The sequence below is a fragment of the Macaca mulatta genome, chromosome 12, assembly GCF_049350105.2.
Source record: "Macaca mulatta isolate MMU2019108-1 chromosome 12, T2T-MMU8v2.0, whole genome shotgun sequence".
Lineage (NCBI taxonomy): Eukaryota > Metazoa > Chordata > Mammalia > Primates > Cercopithecidae > Macaca > Macaca mulatta.
In genome coordinates this window covers 146,508,923-146,528,750 of record NC_133417.1, presented here as the reverse complement: position 1 = coordinate 146,528,750, position 19,828 = coordinate 146,508,923, and the positions used below count along the sequence as shown (strand labels likewise).

General features: G+C 52.2%; 1 protein-coding gene across 7 annotated transcripts in view; it reads left to right on the top strand.

Annotated features, from left to right (window-relative positions):
* Positions 1 to 18,213, top strand: part of HDLBP (high density lipoprotein binding protein) — an 87,295-nt gene extending 69,082 nt beyond the window's left edge. For all 7 annotated transcript variants that reach the window (XM_015111546.3, XM_077958132.1, XM_015111549.3 and 4 more), the window contains 14 exons: positions 553 to 639; positions 811 to 942; positions 4,883 to 5,101; positions 7,139 to 7,360; positions 7,523 to 7,741; positions 8,557 to 8,695; positions 10,661 to 10,815; positions 11,753 to 11,857; positions 12,086 to 12,220; positions 13,775 to 13,918; positions 16,507 to 16,692; positions 17,147 to 17,263; positions 17,455 to 17,583; positions 17,740 to 18,213. In XM_015111546.3, the coding sequence (XP_014967032.2) occupies positions 553 to 639; positions 811 to 942; positions 4,883 to 5,101; positions 7,139 to 7,360; positions 7,523 to 7,741; positions 8,557 to 8,695; positions 10,661 to 10,815; positions 11,753 to 11,857; positions 12,086 to 12,220; positions 13,775 to 13,918; positions 16,507 to 16,692; positions 17,147 to 17,263; positions 17,455 to 17,583; positions 17,740 to 17,826 (2,076 nt within the window). In that variant the 3' untranslated portion in view covers positions 17,827 to 18,213. The remainder of the gene's footprint in view (positions 1 to 552; positions 640 to 810; positions 943 to 4,882; positions 5,102 to 7,138; positions 7,361 to 7,522; positions 7,742 to 8,556; positions 8,696 to 10,660; positions 10,816 to 11,752; positions 11,858 to 12,085; positions 12,221 to 13,774; positions 13,919 to 16,506; positions 16,693 to 17,146; positions 17,264 to 17,454; positions 17,584 to 17,739) is intronic.
* The last annotated feature ends 1,615 nt before the right edge of the window (positions 18,214 to 19,828 follow it).

Genomic DNA, 19,828 nt, shown 5'->3' with positions numbered 1-19,828 from the left:
CTGTCCCATCCAGTAAGATGAGAGGTATAACAGGTGAAATGAGTCATACACTGATTTATTATCTTTCTCAAAAACTGAAGTGGGAACAAGTTTAGAAAGTGTAGTGAGTAGTGGATGAGAAGGCCATAGGTGGCCATGTATTTCCGTGGGCTTCACCTTACCTGATGGCTGCCCTGGGAGAGGCGAGGGTGAGGGACTCCAGCACTGTGAGCTGCTGTCACATCACTGCCAAGTGCAGAATTGCCCAGAGCGTAGGGGTCTGTGCTGTCTCCATGTGTGTTCTGAGCCTCTTCCTCAGCCAGCTCTGATCCTGGCATGGGGCATGAACTCTCTCTTAGCCAAAAAGTGGACTTGCGTCGATTGACTGTAATTTGCAAGGTAAGTTAGTTGTTGGGCAAGTGATCTTTTACTTACTCTCATGACAAACCCCTGAAGGTTTGTTTGCAAATGCCAGTGCCCTGTTGTGTTCATGCTACCCTTAGGGGTAGAAGGGATACTGTATTTCACTCTCTAGCACAGGCGGTGAATCGGGCTGTGCTTTTTGTCTTTAAGGTGGAAAATAGCTATTCAATTTCCGTTCCGATCTTCAAACAGTTTCACAAGAACATCATTGGGAAAGGAGGCGCAAACATTAAAAAGGTGATAGCTTGTCCCCTGCATCTTGCTGCTGCTTGCTCTGTCCCTTGTAGCCCTGCGCCCTTTTGGTTTTAGACTAGGAGGGACTCTTGCTTACTTCTAGCCCTGTGCTCAACTGTGTCTCAACTCTGGGAGAGCTCTAGTCAGCTTCTCATGGTGATCTCTCTCCTGTAGATTCGTGAAGAAAGCAACACCAAGATCGACCTTCCAGCAGAGAATAGCAATTCAGAGACCATTATCATCACAGGCAAGCGAGCCAACTGCGAAGCTGCCCGGAGCAGGATTCTGTCTATTCAGAAAGACCTGGTAATGGGATATGTTTTCTAATGGAGATCCCCAGTAAAATCTCTAACAGCCTCTAAGATTGAGCCTGGGGTTGAGTCACGCCAGGGTCATTGGGCCAGCACGGACTCAGATGGCAGATGTGGAAGACTGCAGCTTTCAATCCAAGCTGCTGCTGAGTTGGCCAGCAGTTTTCTGCCTTTGTCTCTCGTGGCGCTTACTTACCTGGACCTGCAGCAGTAACGTTTGACATGGCCACTTGTGTTATTAGACATTTTCTTTTTGTTACCTGAAAATCTTATCTGAAGGTATTTATGGTATTTTCTTTCCTTTAAAAAAAAAAGATATGCAGTAAATTGTACATATTTATAGTGTACAATTTAATAGTTTTGACATCTGTATACATCCATGAAATCATCCCCACCATCACCCCAAAAATGTCCCATGCCATTTGGTTTTACAGTCTCCCTCCATCCCACTTGGCTGCACCTTAAAACCACAGTCCCCTCACCCGCACCTCTCTATCCCCAGGCAGCTCCCAGTCTGCTTTCAGCCACAGGAGATGCTTTTGGATTGTCTACACTTGTGTGTGAGTGGAACCATAACATCTACTCTATTGGGCCCGTCTGCTTTCACTTTGCAGGATGTTTTGACATTTGTGTGTTGTCACCTATATCATTGCTTTGTCCTTTTTTATTTCAGGGTAATATTACACTGTATGGATAGATCATCTGTTTCTTTGTGTGTACTTGGTAATTAGTGTCTTTCAAGGGGTTTTGTATTTTCTCCAAGTTGTCAAATTTATTAACATGAAGTTTTTTTAGAATAGTCCTGCATTAGCCTTTTGCTGTCAATACTGATGTCACCTCTCCTTCATAATATATGTAATCTGTGCCATTATAAAATGATGCCTTTTCCCTGGTAGTGTGCTTGGCTCCAAAGTCTGTGTTATCTTTCCCCCCCCCCCATATTTAAAATTTTGTTGGAGATGAGGTCTTGCTGTCGTCCAGGCTGGAGTGCGGTGGTGCAGTCATGTCTCACTACAGCCTTGGCTTCCCAGACTCAACCAGTCCTCCCACCTTAGTAGCTGGGACCAAGGCGCATGCTACTGCACCAGGCTAAATTTTTTTTTTTGTAGTTAGTAGAGATGAGGTCTTGTTATGTTGTCCAGGCTAGTCTCAAACTCCTAAGCTCAAGTGATTCTCTCGCCTTGGCCTTCCAAACTGCTGGGATTACAGGTGTGAGCCCCTGCACCCAGCCTACTTTATATGATACTAAAGTGGGTTTCTTTTTGGCAGCTTGCTTTTTACATTAAATCTATCTCTGCTTTTTAGATTATGATGTTTGTGGCCGGGCATGGTGGCTCACTCCTGTAATCCCAGCACTTTGGGAGGCTCAGGTGGGCAGATCACTTGAGATCACAAGTTCAAGACCAACCTGGGCAAAACCCTGTCACTACTAAAACTACAAAAAGAATTAGCCAGTAATGGTGCTGCATGCCTGTAGTCCCAGCTACTCAGGAGGTTGAGGTGAGAGGATGGCTTGAGCCTGGGAGGTGGAGGTTGCAGTGAGCTGAGATTGCACTGCTGCACTCCAGCCTGGACCATAGAACCAGACCTTGTCTCAAAAAAAAAAAAAGTTATGATGTTTGCATTTAATTACATTTGTGATTATATGTATGTTATATATCACATACTTATATTTATTACGTATCTTTAACACGTGGTTAAATTGCTTTTACTGTAATTTTTTTACTATAATTTTTTTCTCAGTTGTAAAATATACATAGCAGAATTTATCATTTTAATCCTTTTTGAATGGTTAATTCAACTGAGTACATTCACAAGGTTGTGCAACCATCACCCTGTCCGTTTTCAGAGCATTTCCCATCATCTTACCCAGAAACTACACCCATTAACAATAACTGCCACCATCCCCATGTGCTTAGTCACCACGATGTGATGATTTTATCTGGTTGGCTTTCAGTCTACCATTTACATTATTAACCTTTAAAAAAAAACATTATTTTTTAAAGAGGTTTAAGTAATATGAAAAAATGTATGTATTATCCACACAGTTGCCATTTCTAGAGCTCTTCATTTCTTGGTGTGATCCTTGTCTTCATTTTCCTTCTGTCTGAAAGATACCACTTAACATCTCTTGTAGTGTGTATCTGATAATGAATTCCTTCACTTTTTGTGTGTCTAAAAGTATTTTTTTTCTTCACTTTTGAAAAAATGTTTCTGCTGCATAAAGGTTTCTAGGTTGGCAGGTTTTTCCTGTCAAGACTTGGCTTCAGTGCTGTCTCCTGTTGTTCCTGATGAGAAAGCTGGCGTCTCCCCGGCCTTGTTCCTCCGTCCATGACAAACCTCCTCCCTCTGGCCGGTTTTAGGATTTTACCACCGTCTCTGAGCAAGTTAGGATGTGTCTTTGTGTAGTTTTCTTCATGTTTCTTAGCTTGGTGTTTATTAAGCTTCTTGAGTATGTGTGTTCAGTATTTCATCAAATGTGGAAAATATTTGGTCACTGAGAGTATTTTTTTCTGTTAGCCCCTTGCTGTCTCCCCGTCAGGGAGTCTAGTGACCGGGGTCTTAGATGTCGTCTGCTTGTGCTCTGTTTATTTGAGCGGGGGGAGGGGCCATATCGGTTTTCTCCATGAGTTTCTTTAAATTCATTAACTCTTCGCAGTGTTCTAATCTGCCTAATTTCGTCTAATATAATTTTCATTTTAGATATTTTCTTCTCTAGAAGTTCAGTCTGAATTAATATCTTCTGTATTTTCATTTCTTAACATGTTCATGTTCAGTCTTTCTGCTTTTGGCCATAGACAATACAGTTAAATACCTGTTTTACTGTCCTTGGCATTTCCCATCATCTTATCCAGAAACTATACCCGTTAACGCTGATTCTAACACTGTCATTTCTGGGTGGTTTTCTATGTTCTTTTCCTCGTTGTGGGTTTTCCCCCTATTCTTTGCATTTCTAGTGTTTCTTAATGAGGGTGTTTTTGTATTCCTCTGCATATTTGTTTGGCTTTGTGAAGTTACTCTGAAACATTCTGCTCCTTTTAGGACTTGCTTTTAAGCTTTATTAGGGAGGATCAGAGCAGTATTTAGTTCAGGCCCAAATATTTTCACTGTTGAGGTAAGGTCCTTCTGGGTACTATACTCCACGTCCCAGAAAGCTGAACCTGCTGAGGACGGCTCTGGACCAGGCCCAGCTGAGCTGCAGGCACTGTTTCCTGTGATCCTTCTGGGGATTCTTTCCCGGGCCCAAGGTGATTTCCTCACGTGTGTCAATGTGTGAGTGGCTGGTCTCCAGATCTCGGAGGTTCTCGATGCCAGTCTCTTTGGGCTCTGACCTCCTGTTCTTGCTATCTTGGATGGTTCCGTTTCCTCACCTTTCTGTACTGTAGCAGCAACTTGGGGCAGTTGTAGGGCTCACCTTGTTTCCTGTCTCCAGGGTTGTGGAAATCACCATTAGGCAGTAAGTTCAGTCCAGTCCCTGGTATTGCATCTTGGCTGAAAGCAGAACCTTTGGTTTTAATAGGAAAAGTTCATCCATAGGCATATGGACCCACCTCTGGCAGAGCCGGAGAGTTGACTGAAGAAGAGCATTATGTGTGGTCTGAAATTACCACGCTCCTGCCCTCCAACCCAACACACGTCCACGAGGACGCTGGGTCCTGTTGAGTTAAACACCTCCCAGTGCGTCTGCTCTGCTGGGCGCACCCCACTCTCCCCAGGACGTGCACTCTGCCAACACATTATCCAGCGCGTTGCTCCCTCCTCTCCCTGTGCAGATGAAAAATGGCTTGGAGAAGTTTGGTCAGTGCTTTGTAAGTGGCAGCACCAGGGTTCTAAGCCTGTGTGTTCATCACCACCAAAGATGATAGTTTATCTTTTCCTCTGCCCTTTTTGCCACAGAAAGTGACTTCCTCCTCCTGTTGTGTGTTTGGTTTCAGGCCAACATAGCCGAGGTAGAGGTCTCCATCCCTGCCAAGCTGCACAACTCCCTCATCGGCACCAAGGGCCGTCTGATCCGCTCCATCATGGAGGAGTGCGGCGGGGTCCACATTCACTTTCCCGTGGAAGGTTCAGGAAGCGACACCGTTGTTATCAGGGGCCCTTCCTCGGATGTGGAGAAGGCCAAGAAGCAGCTCCTGCATCTGGCGGAGGAGAAGGTGAGCATGGGGAGGGAGCGTGACTCTTGGCAGGAAGCCTGGTCCTCACTACAGTGTTCTGTCTTCTCTTCTCACTGTGGAAAGCCTTAAATGCCCTTCCTTTGTGGCAGGTCAGAAAACAGCTCTGTAATATACTTGTTATGCCTCTTGGTTTTGCTGTCACTGGAGGGCCTTTCCAGGTCCGGATGCTCATGTATACAATATGTAAACGGTGCTCTTTGGCTTATTGGCTTTGGGGTGCGTTTGTCTTTTAAGTATGATTTACAGTAAAATTGACCATTCTTCAGGTATAGCTGAGTTTTACTTAACATGCAGACATGTGACCACAATAATCAAAATTCATTTTCATCACCTCTAAAGATTGCCCATTGAATTGCTGTTGTCCCTGTGTCAAAACCCATCTGTGGATATGTTTCCGGGCTCTTCTGGTGACACCAGACTTATGGGAAGTCTAGAAATCAACAGTGTAAGCCCTCTCAACTGGCTGCTCTACATCCCTTGGTGAATTAGCCTGTCAGTTTGTAGGAAAAAAGCATTTTCATGCTTTGATTGGGGTTGTGTTAAATCAAAAGATGAGGCTGGTGAGGACTGACAGCTCGGCAGTCTTGACTCAGTCATTTCTCCATTTTTTTTTAGGTCTGTGATTCTTTATTGGTGCTTTATAATTTTTAGCATACAGAACCTGCACATTTTTATGTTCGACTTAGCAGATCTAACTGCTGTCATTCTTTTAGCGCTATTGTAAATGGCACTTTTTTTCCATTTCCAGTTGTTAGCACGTGGAAGTACTTGTGATTTTTGTATGTGGACTTTCATGAGACTGCTAAATGAAGCTCATGCATGTTAGTGCCAGTCACTTTTTTGTGAATTCTTATTTTATATGTAACAATCACGTGGTCTGTGGAGTTGTGTTTCTCTCTAATCTGGAGCCTCATATTTCTTGTCTTTTTTTTTTGTTGTTGTTGTTGTTAAGATTGTATAGGTTGATTTTTTTTGTCTTTATGTTTAACCAGCCTTGCATTTCTGGGTAATCCCTACTTGGTTTGGTGGTTTGTTTTTTACCATATTGCTGGATTGGATTTGCCTAATTCATTGCCTGATTTTTGACTAATGCTCTATTCGTGGGTGTCTTTGAAAAGTAGCAGAGTCTCTAGGTGGTATTTGGTGAAACCTGCCCTTAAAAGATAGCAAAGTTGTTATTTAGTATTTTTATGCTAGCACATTTTTCTTTGGTATTCTTGCTTGCGGGCCAGGTCTTGGGTCCAGAGAAAGGCAAGAGCTATCCTTGTGGATCTGAGTCACGTAGAGCAAGCAGCACACTTCTCTGTGTTCCCCTGCATGAGTCTGCCAGAGGCACTGGTGTCCACAAGTACAGTGTCCAGGGCCTTTCGAGGACCCTCATTTCTTGTTGCCACACAAGGGTGTTGTGCTACATGAGGCCTCTGAGGGCTGGTCTCTACCTATAGCCTTGGTTGGCTTGTGTCCCTCTGAGCTTGAGCTTGGGGAGTAGCTGGTTTTGTGGGGGCTGATCTGTAGCACTCGTGGGAGGACAGGAAGCCTGGCCCAGATTTGTGCGCGCTTGGTCTGGAAGCAGGTAGAAAAGTGGGAGCATGGGGCAAGCCTCTTGGGCAGCTTGCTTCCTGCTCTGCTGGGCACACCCCATGCTCCCCAGGACGTGCACTCTACCAACACATCGTGCAGCGCGCTGCTCCCTTCTCCCCCTGTGCAGATCAAAAATGGCTTGGAGAAGTTCGGTCAGTGCTTGTCAGTGGCAGGACCAGGGTTCTAAGCCTGTGTGTTCATTACCACCAGCATCTGATTGTTGTGGAAGAGAAGTATGTGTGCGGTCTGTCTGGGTATTCATCTGTTTATTCAGTGAGGTGTGCTGGCCCCATTTTGGGGGTATTGGTGCAACATCAGGACACTGGTGACAATGTAAGGGGAGCCTGACCTTGCTGTCCTTCAGGCCCTCTTGTCTTCCTCACTGTGGTCCAGGCATGTGGTGTCAGGCTAACAGAGCGGGATTGGTTTCTGCAGCAAACCAAGAGTTTCACTGTTGACATCCGTGCCAAGCCAGAATACCACAAATTCCTCATCGGCAAGGGGGGCGGCAAAATTCGCAAGGTGCGTGACAGCACGGGAGCACGCGTCATCTTCCCCGCGGCTGAGGACAAGGACCAGGACCTAATCACCATCATTGGAAAGGAGGACGCCGTTCGAGAGGCACAGAAGGAGCTGGAGGCCTTGATCCAAAACCTGGTAGGGAGTGGGCCGTGGCAGCCGACTCTGCCGGGGCCGTGGTGGGGAGCGGGCCTCGGCGGCCGACTCTGCCGGGGCCGTGGTGGGGAGCGGGCCTCGGCGGCCGACTCTGCTGGGGCCGTGGTGGGGTGGCTTATCTTCCATCTCTTCTTAACACTGCAGGATAATGTGGTGGAAGACTCCATGCTGGTGGACCCCAAGCACCACCGCCACTTTGTCATCCGGAGAGGCCAGGTCTTGCGGGAGATTGCTGAAGAGTATGGCGGGGTGATGGTCAGCTTCCCACGCTCTGGCACACAGAGCGACAAAGTCACCCTCAAGGGCGCCAAGGACTGTGTGGAGGCAGCCAAGAAACGCATTCAGGAGATCATTGAGGACCTGGTAGGCACTTGGGTGCTCGGGGACGGGTTCTCAGCCCCCAGTGGCCACTCACCAAAGCCATGTATGGGTGTTCCCTCCACCCTGCAGGCAGGTGACTCCCTCGTACGGCCCCGGAAGGCTTCAGAAGGGGCTTTCAGGTGCTTGCTCTTCTTTCCTCAGCCTGTCTGGCCTCCTTCCTGATAGTTGGTGAGAATTCTGCCTGTGAGAAGCACTTTAAAAAAAAAAAAGAGAGAGAGAAGAAGAAGAAGAAGGGGGGGCGGGGAAGAAAGCAAGAGAAAGAAAGAAAATGCAGTCTGTAAGGGGTCAGAAAAAATGGAAATGCAGTCTGTGTAAGGGGCCAGCTCACTCCTCCCCTCTGTGAAGGAAAGAAAATCGATTTGAGGGCATCCACGTGAATCCACAGGAAGTCACGAGAAGACGTGGTCTTTTTCTAAAGCAGTCTTCAGAGAGTGTCCCCTCCAGGTCACTCACGTGCCAGGGCCTTGGATGCCCTTTCTTTGATAATCAAGTCCGTTGCATCCTCATGGAGTCAGAGGCTACCCCAGGAGGTCCCACTCCCTTGGCTGAATTGGCCACCCCCCAGGGACGGCAGCTGGCCTTCTGGGACACATTTCAGAGGAGGCCCACCCCCTTAGACCTGTCCTGCTATCTTCCCTCCTCCCTGCGCCTGGAGCCCTGGACTCAGGAGAAGGGGAGCATCTGTGCCAAGTGGCTGTAGAGGACAGGGAGGAAGGTGGTGTGAAGAGTTCTGTAAAACTGGTCCTAAGGAATTTAATCTTTGTTGTTTTCTTTTTTCTTTGTGTACCTCCCTCCAGGAAGCTCAGGTGACATTAGAATGTGCTATACCCCAGAAATTCCATCGATCTGTCATGGGCCCCAAAGGTTCCAGAATCCAGCAGATTACTCGGGATTTCAGTGTTCAAATTAAATTCCCAGACAGAGAGGAGAACCCAGGTGGGTCCCCCATTAGCCCTGTTCTGCTTGTTAATAGCGGTGCCTCCCACGTGAGAGGCGGAGCTGTCGCACATACTGGTGAGGCTCTTTCCTGTCTCTGCTGGAAAACCATCTGTGTATGCTGGGGGCTTCCCGAGGTTTAGGGTCACTTCCTGGCCTTTAAAAGATGGACTATGTCAGTTACTGACAGAGTGACCAGGTGACCTTCACATGTCCTAGAAACACACAAGGTAGCGAGTCCCAAGGCAATGAGGAGCGTGCAGCCTCATCCTCGGGTGCCCCGAGTTCAGTCCCAGTGATTCTCATGATATCGTTTGGATCGCATGAGCCTGGTTGGAGAGCTTCCTCCTCCACACCTCCCTTCACCGTGGGGTGTCCCCTGTGAGGCAGGCAGCTGCTGCCTCTCGCTGGCCGGAGGGCACCATCCAAGTGGCTGGCAGTTCCTCTAGGAAGGCATTCAGCTCTCGGTACCCTGCTTGCCCCCAGCTCTGCTCATGCACCTGGTGGTGGGGAGGCGACCTGTGGGATGTGAGTGGGTTGCCGCTCTCTCACTTGCTCTGCATTTGTGAAACAAAAGGTCTGCTCTCCACTCTGTGTGTCAGGCTTGGCTGAGCTGTTTGGGCGGCAGGTGGCCCTGTAGCCTGCTGAGTTCACATAGCGTCATCTCTCTGGGCATCCAGGAAGCATGTCACACACAGCCATTCAAGCCCCTTTGTTTTCCTGAGAATACAGGCTGTTTTGAGTAGGAAACTAATAAACTCATACTGCACTCCATCTAGGTTTGACACTTCAGTGGTTATTTAAAACTTTAATTTTGATAGAATTTCACAGAATAGTAGACACGTCCTGATGTGTCACAGAACAGCGTAGACACGTCCTGAGTGTCACAGAACAGCGTAGACACGTCCTGATCATGTCACAGAACAGCGTAGACACGTCCTGATAAGAGTTTCACAGAACAGCGTAGACACGTCCTGATCAAGTTTCACAGAATAGTGTAGACACATCCTGTGGCACCAGTTTCTTTTCTCAACTTCTCCCCTTTTACACACTTTTTTTTCTGAATGTAATTTTTAGACATGTCCCTTTATTCATGGTGGATATTTTCTTAGAACAAGGACATTCTCTTGCATGGTTCTAGCACATTTATCGGAATCAGATCTAACATTATATAACAGTAGTATCTAACATGTTATCAGTATTCAAATTTGCCATTTTTTCTCCTTCAGAAATGCCTACTTCCCCCCACCCCGGGATCACCCTTGATTTTAGGCGGGCGTCTGTCTGGCCTCCTGCTCGTTTATTTACATCACACACCTCCTGGGTTCTGTCTTAGTGATAATTATTGTTGTGGTGTCTATTTTGGTACACATTGGTGTCCCAGCGTCGTCTGTGGGAGCCCCTCCAGCTGCCTTCTGTGTCCTGTTCACACACCCTTCACTCCTGGGGCTCTCGCTTCCTGGCATAAGGAGCTGGTGCAGGTTTACCTTGGCCTTGTCCTTTCTGTCTCCCCTAGACCTCTCACCCGCTTCCCACTGCCTCTCCCGGGTGGGGCTGCATGCTAGCCACCTTCCCTGATGAGCCCTGCCTCACAGTCAAGCCCCACATGTGCAGTGGGCCTGCCCTGTGTTCCTCCGATGAATTAACTCATCTGATCTCACTGAAGCCTCTGCAGTAGTTGCTGTTAGCTTCATTTTCAAGGTGAATAAGGGAGACACAGAGCTCACGGCCCCCCTGCAAAGCCTTCAGTGTCCCCCCAGGTCTGGGAGCCCCCTTTGAGGCTGCTGTGGGGACAGCCTATCTGCTCTCCCTGCCTAGACCCAAGACCTCTTGAAGGACAGGAATGGTCTCCCCTCCCTTTTACCACCCAGCACCCAGCAGGTGCCTCACAGACGTGTGCATCTGAATAAGGCATGGGGTCTCTTCCAGCAGCTGTGAGCTGTCCCCTTTCCCCTTTCTCTCTAGTTCACAGTGCAGAGCCAGTTGTCCAGGAGAATGGGGACGAAGCTGGGGAGGGGAGAGAGGCCAAAGATTCTGACCCTGGCTCTCCAAGGAGGTGTGACATCATTATCATCTCTGGCCGGAAAGAAAAGTGTGAGGCTGCCAAGGAAGCCCTGGAGGTATGTGTCTGTGTGCCCTCCTGCACCCCCGCCAAGGCCCAGTCAGCAGGCACCTGGGGAGAGGTGTGGCCTGGATGGGATGGACAGTTGCCCAGTGGCAGTGGCAGTGGAGCTACCCATCTTGCTCCTACCATGTGCGCACGGGCTGTCTGGCTGTGCTCCTCAGCTGGACACAGAGTTTGGGGAGGCCACTTCCCTTCACCAGGCCTCCGGGTTCTACAGCCGCTTTCTGGGACAGCTGGGGATCCGGCCTCTCAGGCCCGTGGTGGGTGTGGGGGCTGTGGAAGGGTCTCAGTTGCAGGGGTTTGAATGTGACCTCCAGTTGCAGTGTCTCCCCCCATGTGAGTGGGGATCCTCAGGCCTAGCTCACCTGTGTGCAGTCAGTGTTGAGTGCCACCTGCACATTGGATGCTGCTCTCAGTGCTGCGCTGCCACAGCACAAAAATAGTTCTCACATTGCAGGGGAGAGACAAGCAGTCAACACAGATATATCCTGTGGCAAGTGATGGTAAATGCTGTGGCAAGAAAGAGCAGGTTCTGGAGGCGAAGGGCGGTGGGGGAGACAGGGCAGGGAAGGTAAGCAGCGGTCCGAGGGTCCCTCGTGACACCTCTTGGGTGTCGGTCAAAGTCATCCTGACCCCAAGGATGTGCCAGCAGTCAGGGCCTCTCTTCCTACGTGGGCCTGAAGGGGCTGCTGTAATTCAGGAGGGCAGGCTTCAGTGAAGGGTCTGGAAGTTTTGTCTGTCAGCGTTATCCTAATGCAAATCTTTTCCCATTCTTTTCTATTGAGTTCAAGGCCCTGGAGGCATGTCAGGTGGGGTACATTGCTGTTGTCAGAGGGCTGTTTGCTTTGTGTTTCATGGAGCCCCGTTGCTGAGCTTACAAGGTCACTCATCTCCCAGCTCCCATGGCCTAACCGTGACCATCCTCCATGCAGGCACTGGTCCCCGTCACCATCGAAGTAGAGGTGCCCTTTGACCTTCACCGTTACGTTATCGGGCAGAAAGGAAGTGGGATCCGCAAGATGATGGACGAGTTTGAGGTAGACCCCTTTCCCGGGAGGCCGTGTCACAGGAGCGGCCTGTCGCATCCTCTCTTGAGCGCCAGTGTCCGTCCTCAGCTTCTTGTTGACTCTGCCTCCTCCTGCTCGGATTGAGCACTGGCTTCCTTCATGGCGGGTGGGCTTCCCTCTCACTCCTGGGTCCCAGGGCCAACGGACTCCTCCTGTTCTCTGGGGTCCCAAACATCAAGTCAGCCCCTCTTCACGTAGGTGAACATACATGTCCCAGCACCTGAGCTGCAGTCTGACATCATCGCCATCACGGGCCTTGCTGCAAATCTGGACCGGGCCAAGGCTGGACTGCTGGAACGTGTGAAGGAGCTACAGGCCGAGCAGGAGGACCGGGTGAGCAGGAGGTGGCCAGGGCGCTGCCTGGAGCCATGGTGCTCAGCTCTGGGCACATGTCAGAATCTAGGGGAGTTCTTCGAGATCCCAGAATCCCAGTTACATCTGGGTGGCTGGAGGTGAGACGCAGGCAGTGCCAGGATGCAGTCAGCATCCAGAGGTCTTGCTGTGGAACTAGCTAAGAGCATGGAACCTTTCTCTTTTTCATATAAAAGTGACAAAGTTGGACTTCTGTGTAAATTTGCAGTTCCTCTTACAACCAAATCAGAAGGTACCTCAGACCTACAGGAAAGGTCCAGGTTGCGAGAGACCCCCATGTAGTGAGGACGAGCGTCAGGGGACCCCCACTGACCTCTAGCACAGGGTGGTCAAAGGGCGAGTGACTTCCTGGTAAGCAGGGATGAAACCCCCAGCCTCTGGCAGGGCTGATGTTGGAGGATTGTGTGAGTGAGGCAGCGCTGCAGACGGGAAGGATTGTGTGAGTGAGGCAGCGCTGCAGACGGGAAGGATCCTGTGAGTGAGGCAACGCTGCAGACGGGAAGGATCGTGTGAGTGAGGCAACGCTGCAGACGGGAAGGATCGTGTGAGTGAGGCAGCGGGAAGGATCGTGTGAGTGAGGCAGCGCTGCAGACGGGAAGGATTGTGTGAGTGAGGCAGCGCTGCAGACGGGAAGGATTGTGTGAGTGAGGCAGCGCTGCAGACGGGAAGGATCCTGTGAGTGAGGCAACGCTGCAGACGGGAAGGATCGTGTGAGTGAGGCAACGCTGCAGACGGGAAGGATCGTGTGAGTGAGGCAGCGCTGCAGACGGGAAGGATCGTGTGAGTGAGGCAGCGCTGCAGACGGGAAGGATTGTGTGAGTGAGGCAGCGCTGCAGACGGGAAGGATTGTGTGAGTGAGGCAGCGCTGCAGACGGGAGCAGGGGTTCTGGAAACGTGGAGCCAGCTTGCCCGGTGGGTGGTGGCTTGCTGAGGGGGTTGGCTTTCCACTCCTCCCATCAGCACATCGAGTCTGGTGAATGGGGTGGAGCTCGTGAACCTCACATGGTCTCAGTGTACCCCTGCGTGGACTCCAGGTTCTGTCCTGCAGCCTAATAATACCTGTAGCCTTTGGGCCTGGGTGTTCAGGGGCTGTGGCTGCCCCCTCTTCTTGGTCTGCCTCTGCCCCAGCCCTAAAAAGATCCAGAGCATTTCTATGCATATCCATCAGACCCGTTTGACAAATGAGGAGGGTAGGGCCCCAAGCTCATCACACTGCCCGCTCTGTCAGTTCCCGAGTACGATCCTCGTAAGTGGCCGCAAGCCCTCTTTTGAAGGATTTATAGACCTCCTTGTGGAGCAGCCAAGTTCCCTGGTTCTCGCCATTAGCAGACAGTGGACGGTGGCAGGGGTCGGACCCGAGAAGCGGCAGACCATTCCGGACCATGGGTTACAGAACACTGCAGCCTCTCTGCTGTCCTGTGACCGGGGCAGAAGGGGGCATGGGGTCACGGTGGGTCAGCTTAAGACCAAAAAGCTCTGTGTTCTTTGCCTCATTCTCGCTCCTTTCATTTGTAGGCTTTAAGGAGTTTTAAGCTGAGTGTCACTGTAGACCCCAAATACCATCCCAAGATTATTGGGAGAAAGGGGGCAGTGATTACCCAGATCCGGCTGGAGCACGACGTGAACATCCAGTTTCCTGATAAGGACGATGGGAACCAGGTGAGAGCCTCGGAGCGCATCTGGGGCAGAAGCGCTTGTTGACCTTTGTCGTGACTTGGGAGCAGTAACCAGATGTGCCTAGATGGGGGTTCGAGGGCCAAGATGAGAGTGGCGAGTCTCTGAGGACCTGATTCTGGCTTGAGGTTTGGGCTATGTCTTGGCACTTGCCGGATAGGTGCGGTCTCTGGCACCATGTATCATCTGGGGCCTGGGGCCTTTTCTCCTGTGTTGCCTTCTGGAAAATGAGCAGGAGCTCCAGCTGGGTCCTTGATCAGTGGTACCTCCAGGTGTAGCTCCGGGCCTCTCTGAGGCTCCCAAGGGCTCGGGGCCTCAGGTGGACGTTTCTCTGCAGCCCCATCTGTAAACACCGTTGTGCTTGCCGGATGGTCCTTAGTAAACTCTTCTTGTTACTTCCTCCAAATTGCAGTGTCACCCCCCTGCCACTGGCTCTCATGGCCTCCTTGCCTCGCTCAGAACAAAATGAAAGGCAGCCTCATCCCCTCTCTGGGCTCTGCCACCTGGCATGCAGGGCAGCCCCACCCAACACCCCCATGTGTGTCTGGCTCCCTCTTGCATACACATGGCCTTCCCAGGCTTGGTCTTTCCTGGCATCGTGCCGGGGTGTCTGCTTCCTAGACGTGTCCAGCACAGCTTTGCCCACAGTGGGAGACTAGCAAGCCTTGGTGACCACGGTTGTGCTGGCGACCAGAAACAGTCAGCAGACCCTCTGGCAGCAAAGCCCCTCCCCGCCTCGCTCCCACTGCCTCTGGCGGCAAAGCCCCTCCCCGCCTCTCGCTCCCACTGCCTCTGGCGGCAAAGCCCCTCCACACCTCTCGCTCCCACTGCCTCTGGCGGCAAAGCCCCTCCCCGCCTCGCTCCCACTGTGGGCATGCTGCCCAGGGTTTTCCGTGGCTTCACCTTCCCCTTCTTTCTCCCCAGCTTCTTGTTTCCTTTTGGATCTTTGAGTCACACACACCCCAGCCAGGCCAGGAGGGCCCACCTGCACCCTGCCTCCTCCGGCTCCCACATCCTTTTCTCTCTCCAAGTACATTTTTAAATTTCTAATCTTGATCTTAAGAGTTTAGCTCTTTTTTTTTTTTTGAGAGAGTCTTGTTCTGTCGCCCGGCTGGAGTGTAGTGGCACAATCTCGGCTCACTGTAACCTCCATCTCCCAGGTTGAAGTGATTCTTGTGCTGCAACCTCCCAAGTAGCTGGGACTACAGCTGTGAGCCACCACTCCCAGCCCAGGAGTTCAACTCTTAAATCTCTCACCCTTATTGCCCTTTATTTCCCTCTACTATTCTATATAATTACCAATTTTAAGTCATTATAGGTGAGGTGCAGTGGCTCACACCAGTAATCCCAGCACTCTTGGAGGCTGAGGCGGGTGGATCATCTGAGGTCAGGAGTTCAAGGCCAACCTGACCAACATGGCGAAAGCCTGTCTCTCCTAAAAATACAAAAATTAGCCAGGGGCGGTGGCTGCGCCTGTAATCCCAGCTACTTGGGAGGCTGAGACATAAGAATAGCTTGAACCCAGGAGGTGGAGTTTGCAGTAAGCTGAGATCACGCCATTGTGCTCCAGCCTGGGCGACAGAGCGAGACTCCATCTTTTAAAACAAAAGTCATTATTTAGCAGTTAGACTATTCTATCTAATACACCATGAGCCAAGTGGGGTGGAGCCGTCATTTCTTCAGGGCAGCTTTTTCCTGTGAGCTGTGCTTCTGTTCGTGAGGTTCTGTGCCTGGCAGCATGCAGGTGGTGCCTGAGGCTGTCAGCTCCGCTGGGCCACGTGTGGGTGGGGCTGCTGCCTCCCGCTCTGGCATTTTGCTTCACTCTGGACAGAACCTTCTTGGGCTGCTGCTCTGTTGTCTCTAGGTTGGGGGCTCTGTCGCCCAGGCTGGAGTGTAGTGGCGCAATCTCGGCTGACTGCAACCTCCGCCTCCTGGGTTCACGCCATTCTCCTGCCTCAGCCTCCCGTGTAGCTGGGACCACAGGCGCCCGCCACCTTGCCCGGCTAGTTGCTAGTTTTTTGTATTTTTAATGGAGACGGGGTTTCACCGTGTTAGCCAGGACGGTCTCAATCTCCTGACCTCATGATCCGCCCGTCTCAGCCTCCCACAGTGCTGGGACTACAGGCGCTGCCACCTCGCCCGGCTAGTTTTTTGTATTTTTAGTAGAGACAGGGTTTCACCGTGTTAGCCAGGATGGTCTCGATCTCCTCACCTCCTGATCCGCCCACCTCGGCGTCCCACAGTGCTGGGATGACAGGCGTGAGCCACCGCGCCCAGCCGGGGCTTTCTCTCTGCCCCGCTGTCCTTGAGTCCAGAGTTCTTGCCTGTCAGTGCCTCTCCTTTGTCTTTGAGGACAGATGTCCTTTTTCGTCCTGTAATTCTCTGTCTTTCGGGTGGAGTCTGGGAAGAATCGGGAGCTGAGTGGACATTGGTAACTCTGTTTTACATCAGCTGTTATGTTGCTTCCACCTTCTCTCTCCTGAGCTGTTTTCCTTAGCAGCGGGGGCCGGCTCTGGCCCCTGCCGGGAATCCCAGTGAGGATCCCCTTTTCTGACTACTTTCTCCCTTTGTAGCCCCAGGACCAAATTACCATCACAGGGTACGAAAAGAACACAGAGGCTGCCAGGGACGCTATATTGAGAATTGTGGGTGAACTTGAGCAGATGGTTTCTGAGGACGTCCCGCTGGACCACCGTGTTCACGCCCGCATCATCGGTGCCCGCGGCAAAGCCATTCGCAAAATCATGGATGAATTCAAGGTGAGCCGGCTGGAAGCACAGTGGGTGAGAATCCCTCTCTCACCGGGGCGCCTGGCTGGCCAGAAGAAAGGGGAGGGCATGGCCTTCCCCTCAAGATGATGAGGCCACAACCCCAGGGCTGGCAGTGGAACTGTCCTCATGGACACCACAGGTCAGCGCAGGCGATGGCCTGTGTGAGGCATCCCCGTGACGGCTGCCTGGCGAGCTCCTCTGTGGGTGGGAATTTCATGCAAGAGCGTACAGTGCGTGCTGCGGCCCTCTGTCTGCTGTGAACGGGGTGCTCCGAGACGCACCTAACTTGGTGTGGTGATGAGACTGACTAACTTCAGAACAACTCTGAAACCAGATTTTAAAATGTTTGCTAACTCAGAAAATGCTTCACTAGAAACAGACACATAATTTTAACGCTTTTCCTCGCTCACAGCCCCTCATCTGCCGTTGTACCTCCTTCCAGGTGGACATTCGCTTCCCACAGAGCGGAGCCCCAGACCCCAACTGTGTCACTGTGACGGGGCTCCCAGAGAACGTGGAGGAGGCCATCGACCACATCCTCAACCTGGAGGAGGAATACGTGAGTCTGCCTGGGCCTTAGAGCCCGGAGGCACCCTGGCACGTCCACGGGCCTGAGGCCCAGCCAGGAGCTTCAGGGGACAAGAGAGCACTTGTGTTTCCAGAGGCAGGCGAGGTGCAGGGGTGAGCAGGCGGGCGGGATGCTGGGGGTGCTGGGCAGACTGACCCTGTCTTCCTGTCCTCTGCCTGCAGCTGGCCGACGTGGTGGACAGCGAGGTGCTGCAGGTGTACATGAAGCCCCCGGCGCACGAGGAGGCCAAGGCACCTTCCAGAGGCTTTGTGGTACGGGACGCGCCCTGGACCGCCAGCAGCAGTGAGAAGGTCAGACACCGGCTTCTGCCCTCCTGGGTCCCAGGGCGGGCGGGCGGGCGGCCGGCGGGCGGGCGGGCTCGGTGTCCCGAGGGTGGCAACTGCGTCGGAAGCTGCTTGCGAGTCGGGGAGCAACCCCTCCTGAAGCTGTGTCCTTTCTCTGCACAGGCTCCCGACATGAGCAGCTCTGAGGAATTTCCCAGCTTTGGGGCTCAGGTGGCTCCCAAGACCCTCCCTTGGGGCCCCAAACGATAATGATCAAAAAGCAGAAACCTCTCCAGCTGCTGACCCGAACCCAACCACACATGGTTTGTCTCAATCTGACCCAGCGGCTGGACCCTTCGTAAATTGTTGACGCTCTCCCCCCTTCCCGAGGTCTCACAGGGAGCCCAGTGCCTGGCTCTGCGTGCGGCCGCTCCTCCAGGCCTGGCTGTGCGCTGTCCACTCAGGACCTGCTCCACTGTTTAACACTAAACCACGGTCATGAGCATTCGTGCTAAGATAACAGACTCCGGCTCCTGGTCCACCCGGCATGTCAGCCAGCACTCCGACCATCACCAGAGCTCCGCAGCTGTGGCTAGGATTCGACTTCCTGTGTCATGACCTCAGGAAATAAACGTCCTTGACTTTATAAAAGCCAAACGTTTGCCCTCTTCCTTTCCCACCTCCTGCCCATTTCCCGTGGTCCAGACCGTCCTGTTGGTGGAGTGCAGTCAGCCGCCTCCAGCTGCCAAAGCGCCTCAGCACAGGTGTCCGCAAGGAAGACCTGGCTCTGGACAGCAGGAGGGCAGGTTCCTGGAGCTGGGGGGTGACCTGAGAGGCAGAGGGTGACTTGGGTTCTCAAGCAGTCCCGATTTTACCTGCCGTGGGGTCTGAAAGCACCAAGGGTCCCTGCCCCTACCTCCACTGCCAGACCCTCAGCCTAAGTCTGGTGAGTGGAGCCTGGAGGCAAGGCAGTAGGCACCATCTGGGTCCCCTGTGGCCGTCAGAGTGTCTGCTGTGATTGAGACGTGCACAGGATGGGGGAGGTAGGGCCTTACGCTTATCCTCAGTGGGGGCAGTTTGCCTTAGATGACAGCTAGGCTTTTCTTCACACCACCTGCAGCCCCTGCCCGCCCCTGCCCTAGATGCCGTGTTCAGTTGCCTTCTTTCTACCTCAGCCGGCGTGGAGTGGTCTCTGCAGTTAGTGCCACCCCACACACTCATCTCTTGAGACGTTTCTGGTGGTTGTGGGTTTCCCGTGGAGCTGGGGGTGGGCGCCATGTACCAAAGCTGGAGGCTGGCGCTTTCCCTCAGCACAGGTGGGTCAGCGGCCAGCAGGCCCATCCAGAGTGGGAGTGGGCACTCCCACCCCACCCACAGGCCGTCCAGATGTGCACGCCAGCCCGTAGGAGCAGGTCCCGGGTGATTGGCAGTTTTCACGGTCCAGGGCCAAGAGACGATGGCATGGGGCCTGGAGCATGAGGTAGAGCAGAATGCAGACCACACCACTGGATGCCGAGAGCCCCTGCTCTCCGAGGGAGGCATCTCTGTCTTGCTGTGAGGGCCGAGGACGGGGCCCCAGTCTCTGGTTTTCTGGTCTTCCCATCCTTGTCTCTGTCCCCCACAGAGGTGACAGAGCTGCTGGCGAGTTGTCCCAGGTATTTGAGTTACGGAAAAGCTGACTGGCGCCCATCCATCTCCCAGCCCTTCCCTGGGGACAGTCGCTTCTGCCTTGACACCTCACCCCCAGTGTTTCTATCAATTGAATAACTCAAGCTTGGTCATCTTCAGACTCCGGAATTCCTGAGTAGACCCAGAACGGCTTAGCCCAAGTCTAGCTGCAGCTGCCTCGGCAAGTCCGCATTTGCTCAGGCAGCCCTAATCGGGCCTGTTCACAGGAATGGTAAATTGGATCGGAAGGAACATTTCCTCCAACTTCACAGGTTAGGGTGACCGTGGCTTAGGAAACGGAAGGAAAGCGAGGCACTTTTCCGCCTTTCCCGGGATCTGTCCCCTCCACCTCCACGGGGGAGGCCGCTGGGGGAGGGACTGCCACGTCTTCCCTATCTGCGTGAGTTCTGGAACTCTGTGCTGTTCGCTGCTTGCTTCCAGCTCCCTCCAGCCTCCATCCCAGCGGGTTCCTCCTCTGTCTTTTCTATAATGTCCTAAAACATCCGGCCCCTACGCCCCCAAAGGTAAATTTTAATTCTCCCCAAATTTTGCACATCTCTGTATGTCACTCGATGTCTCCGACGCAAGCCCTTTCCTACACTGT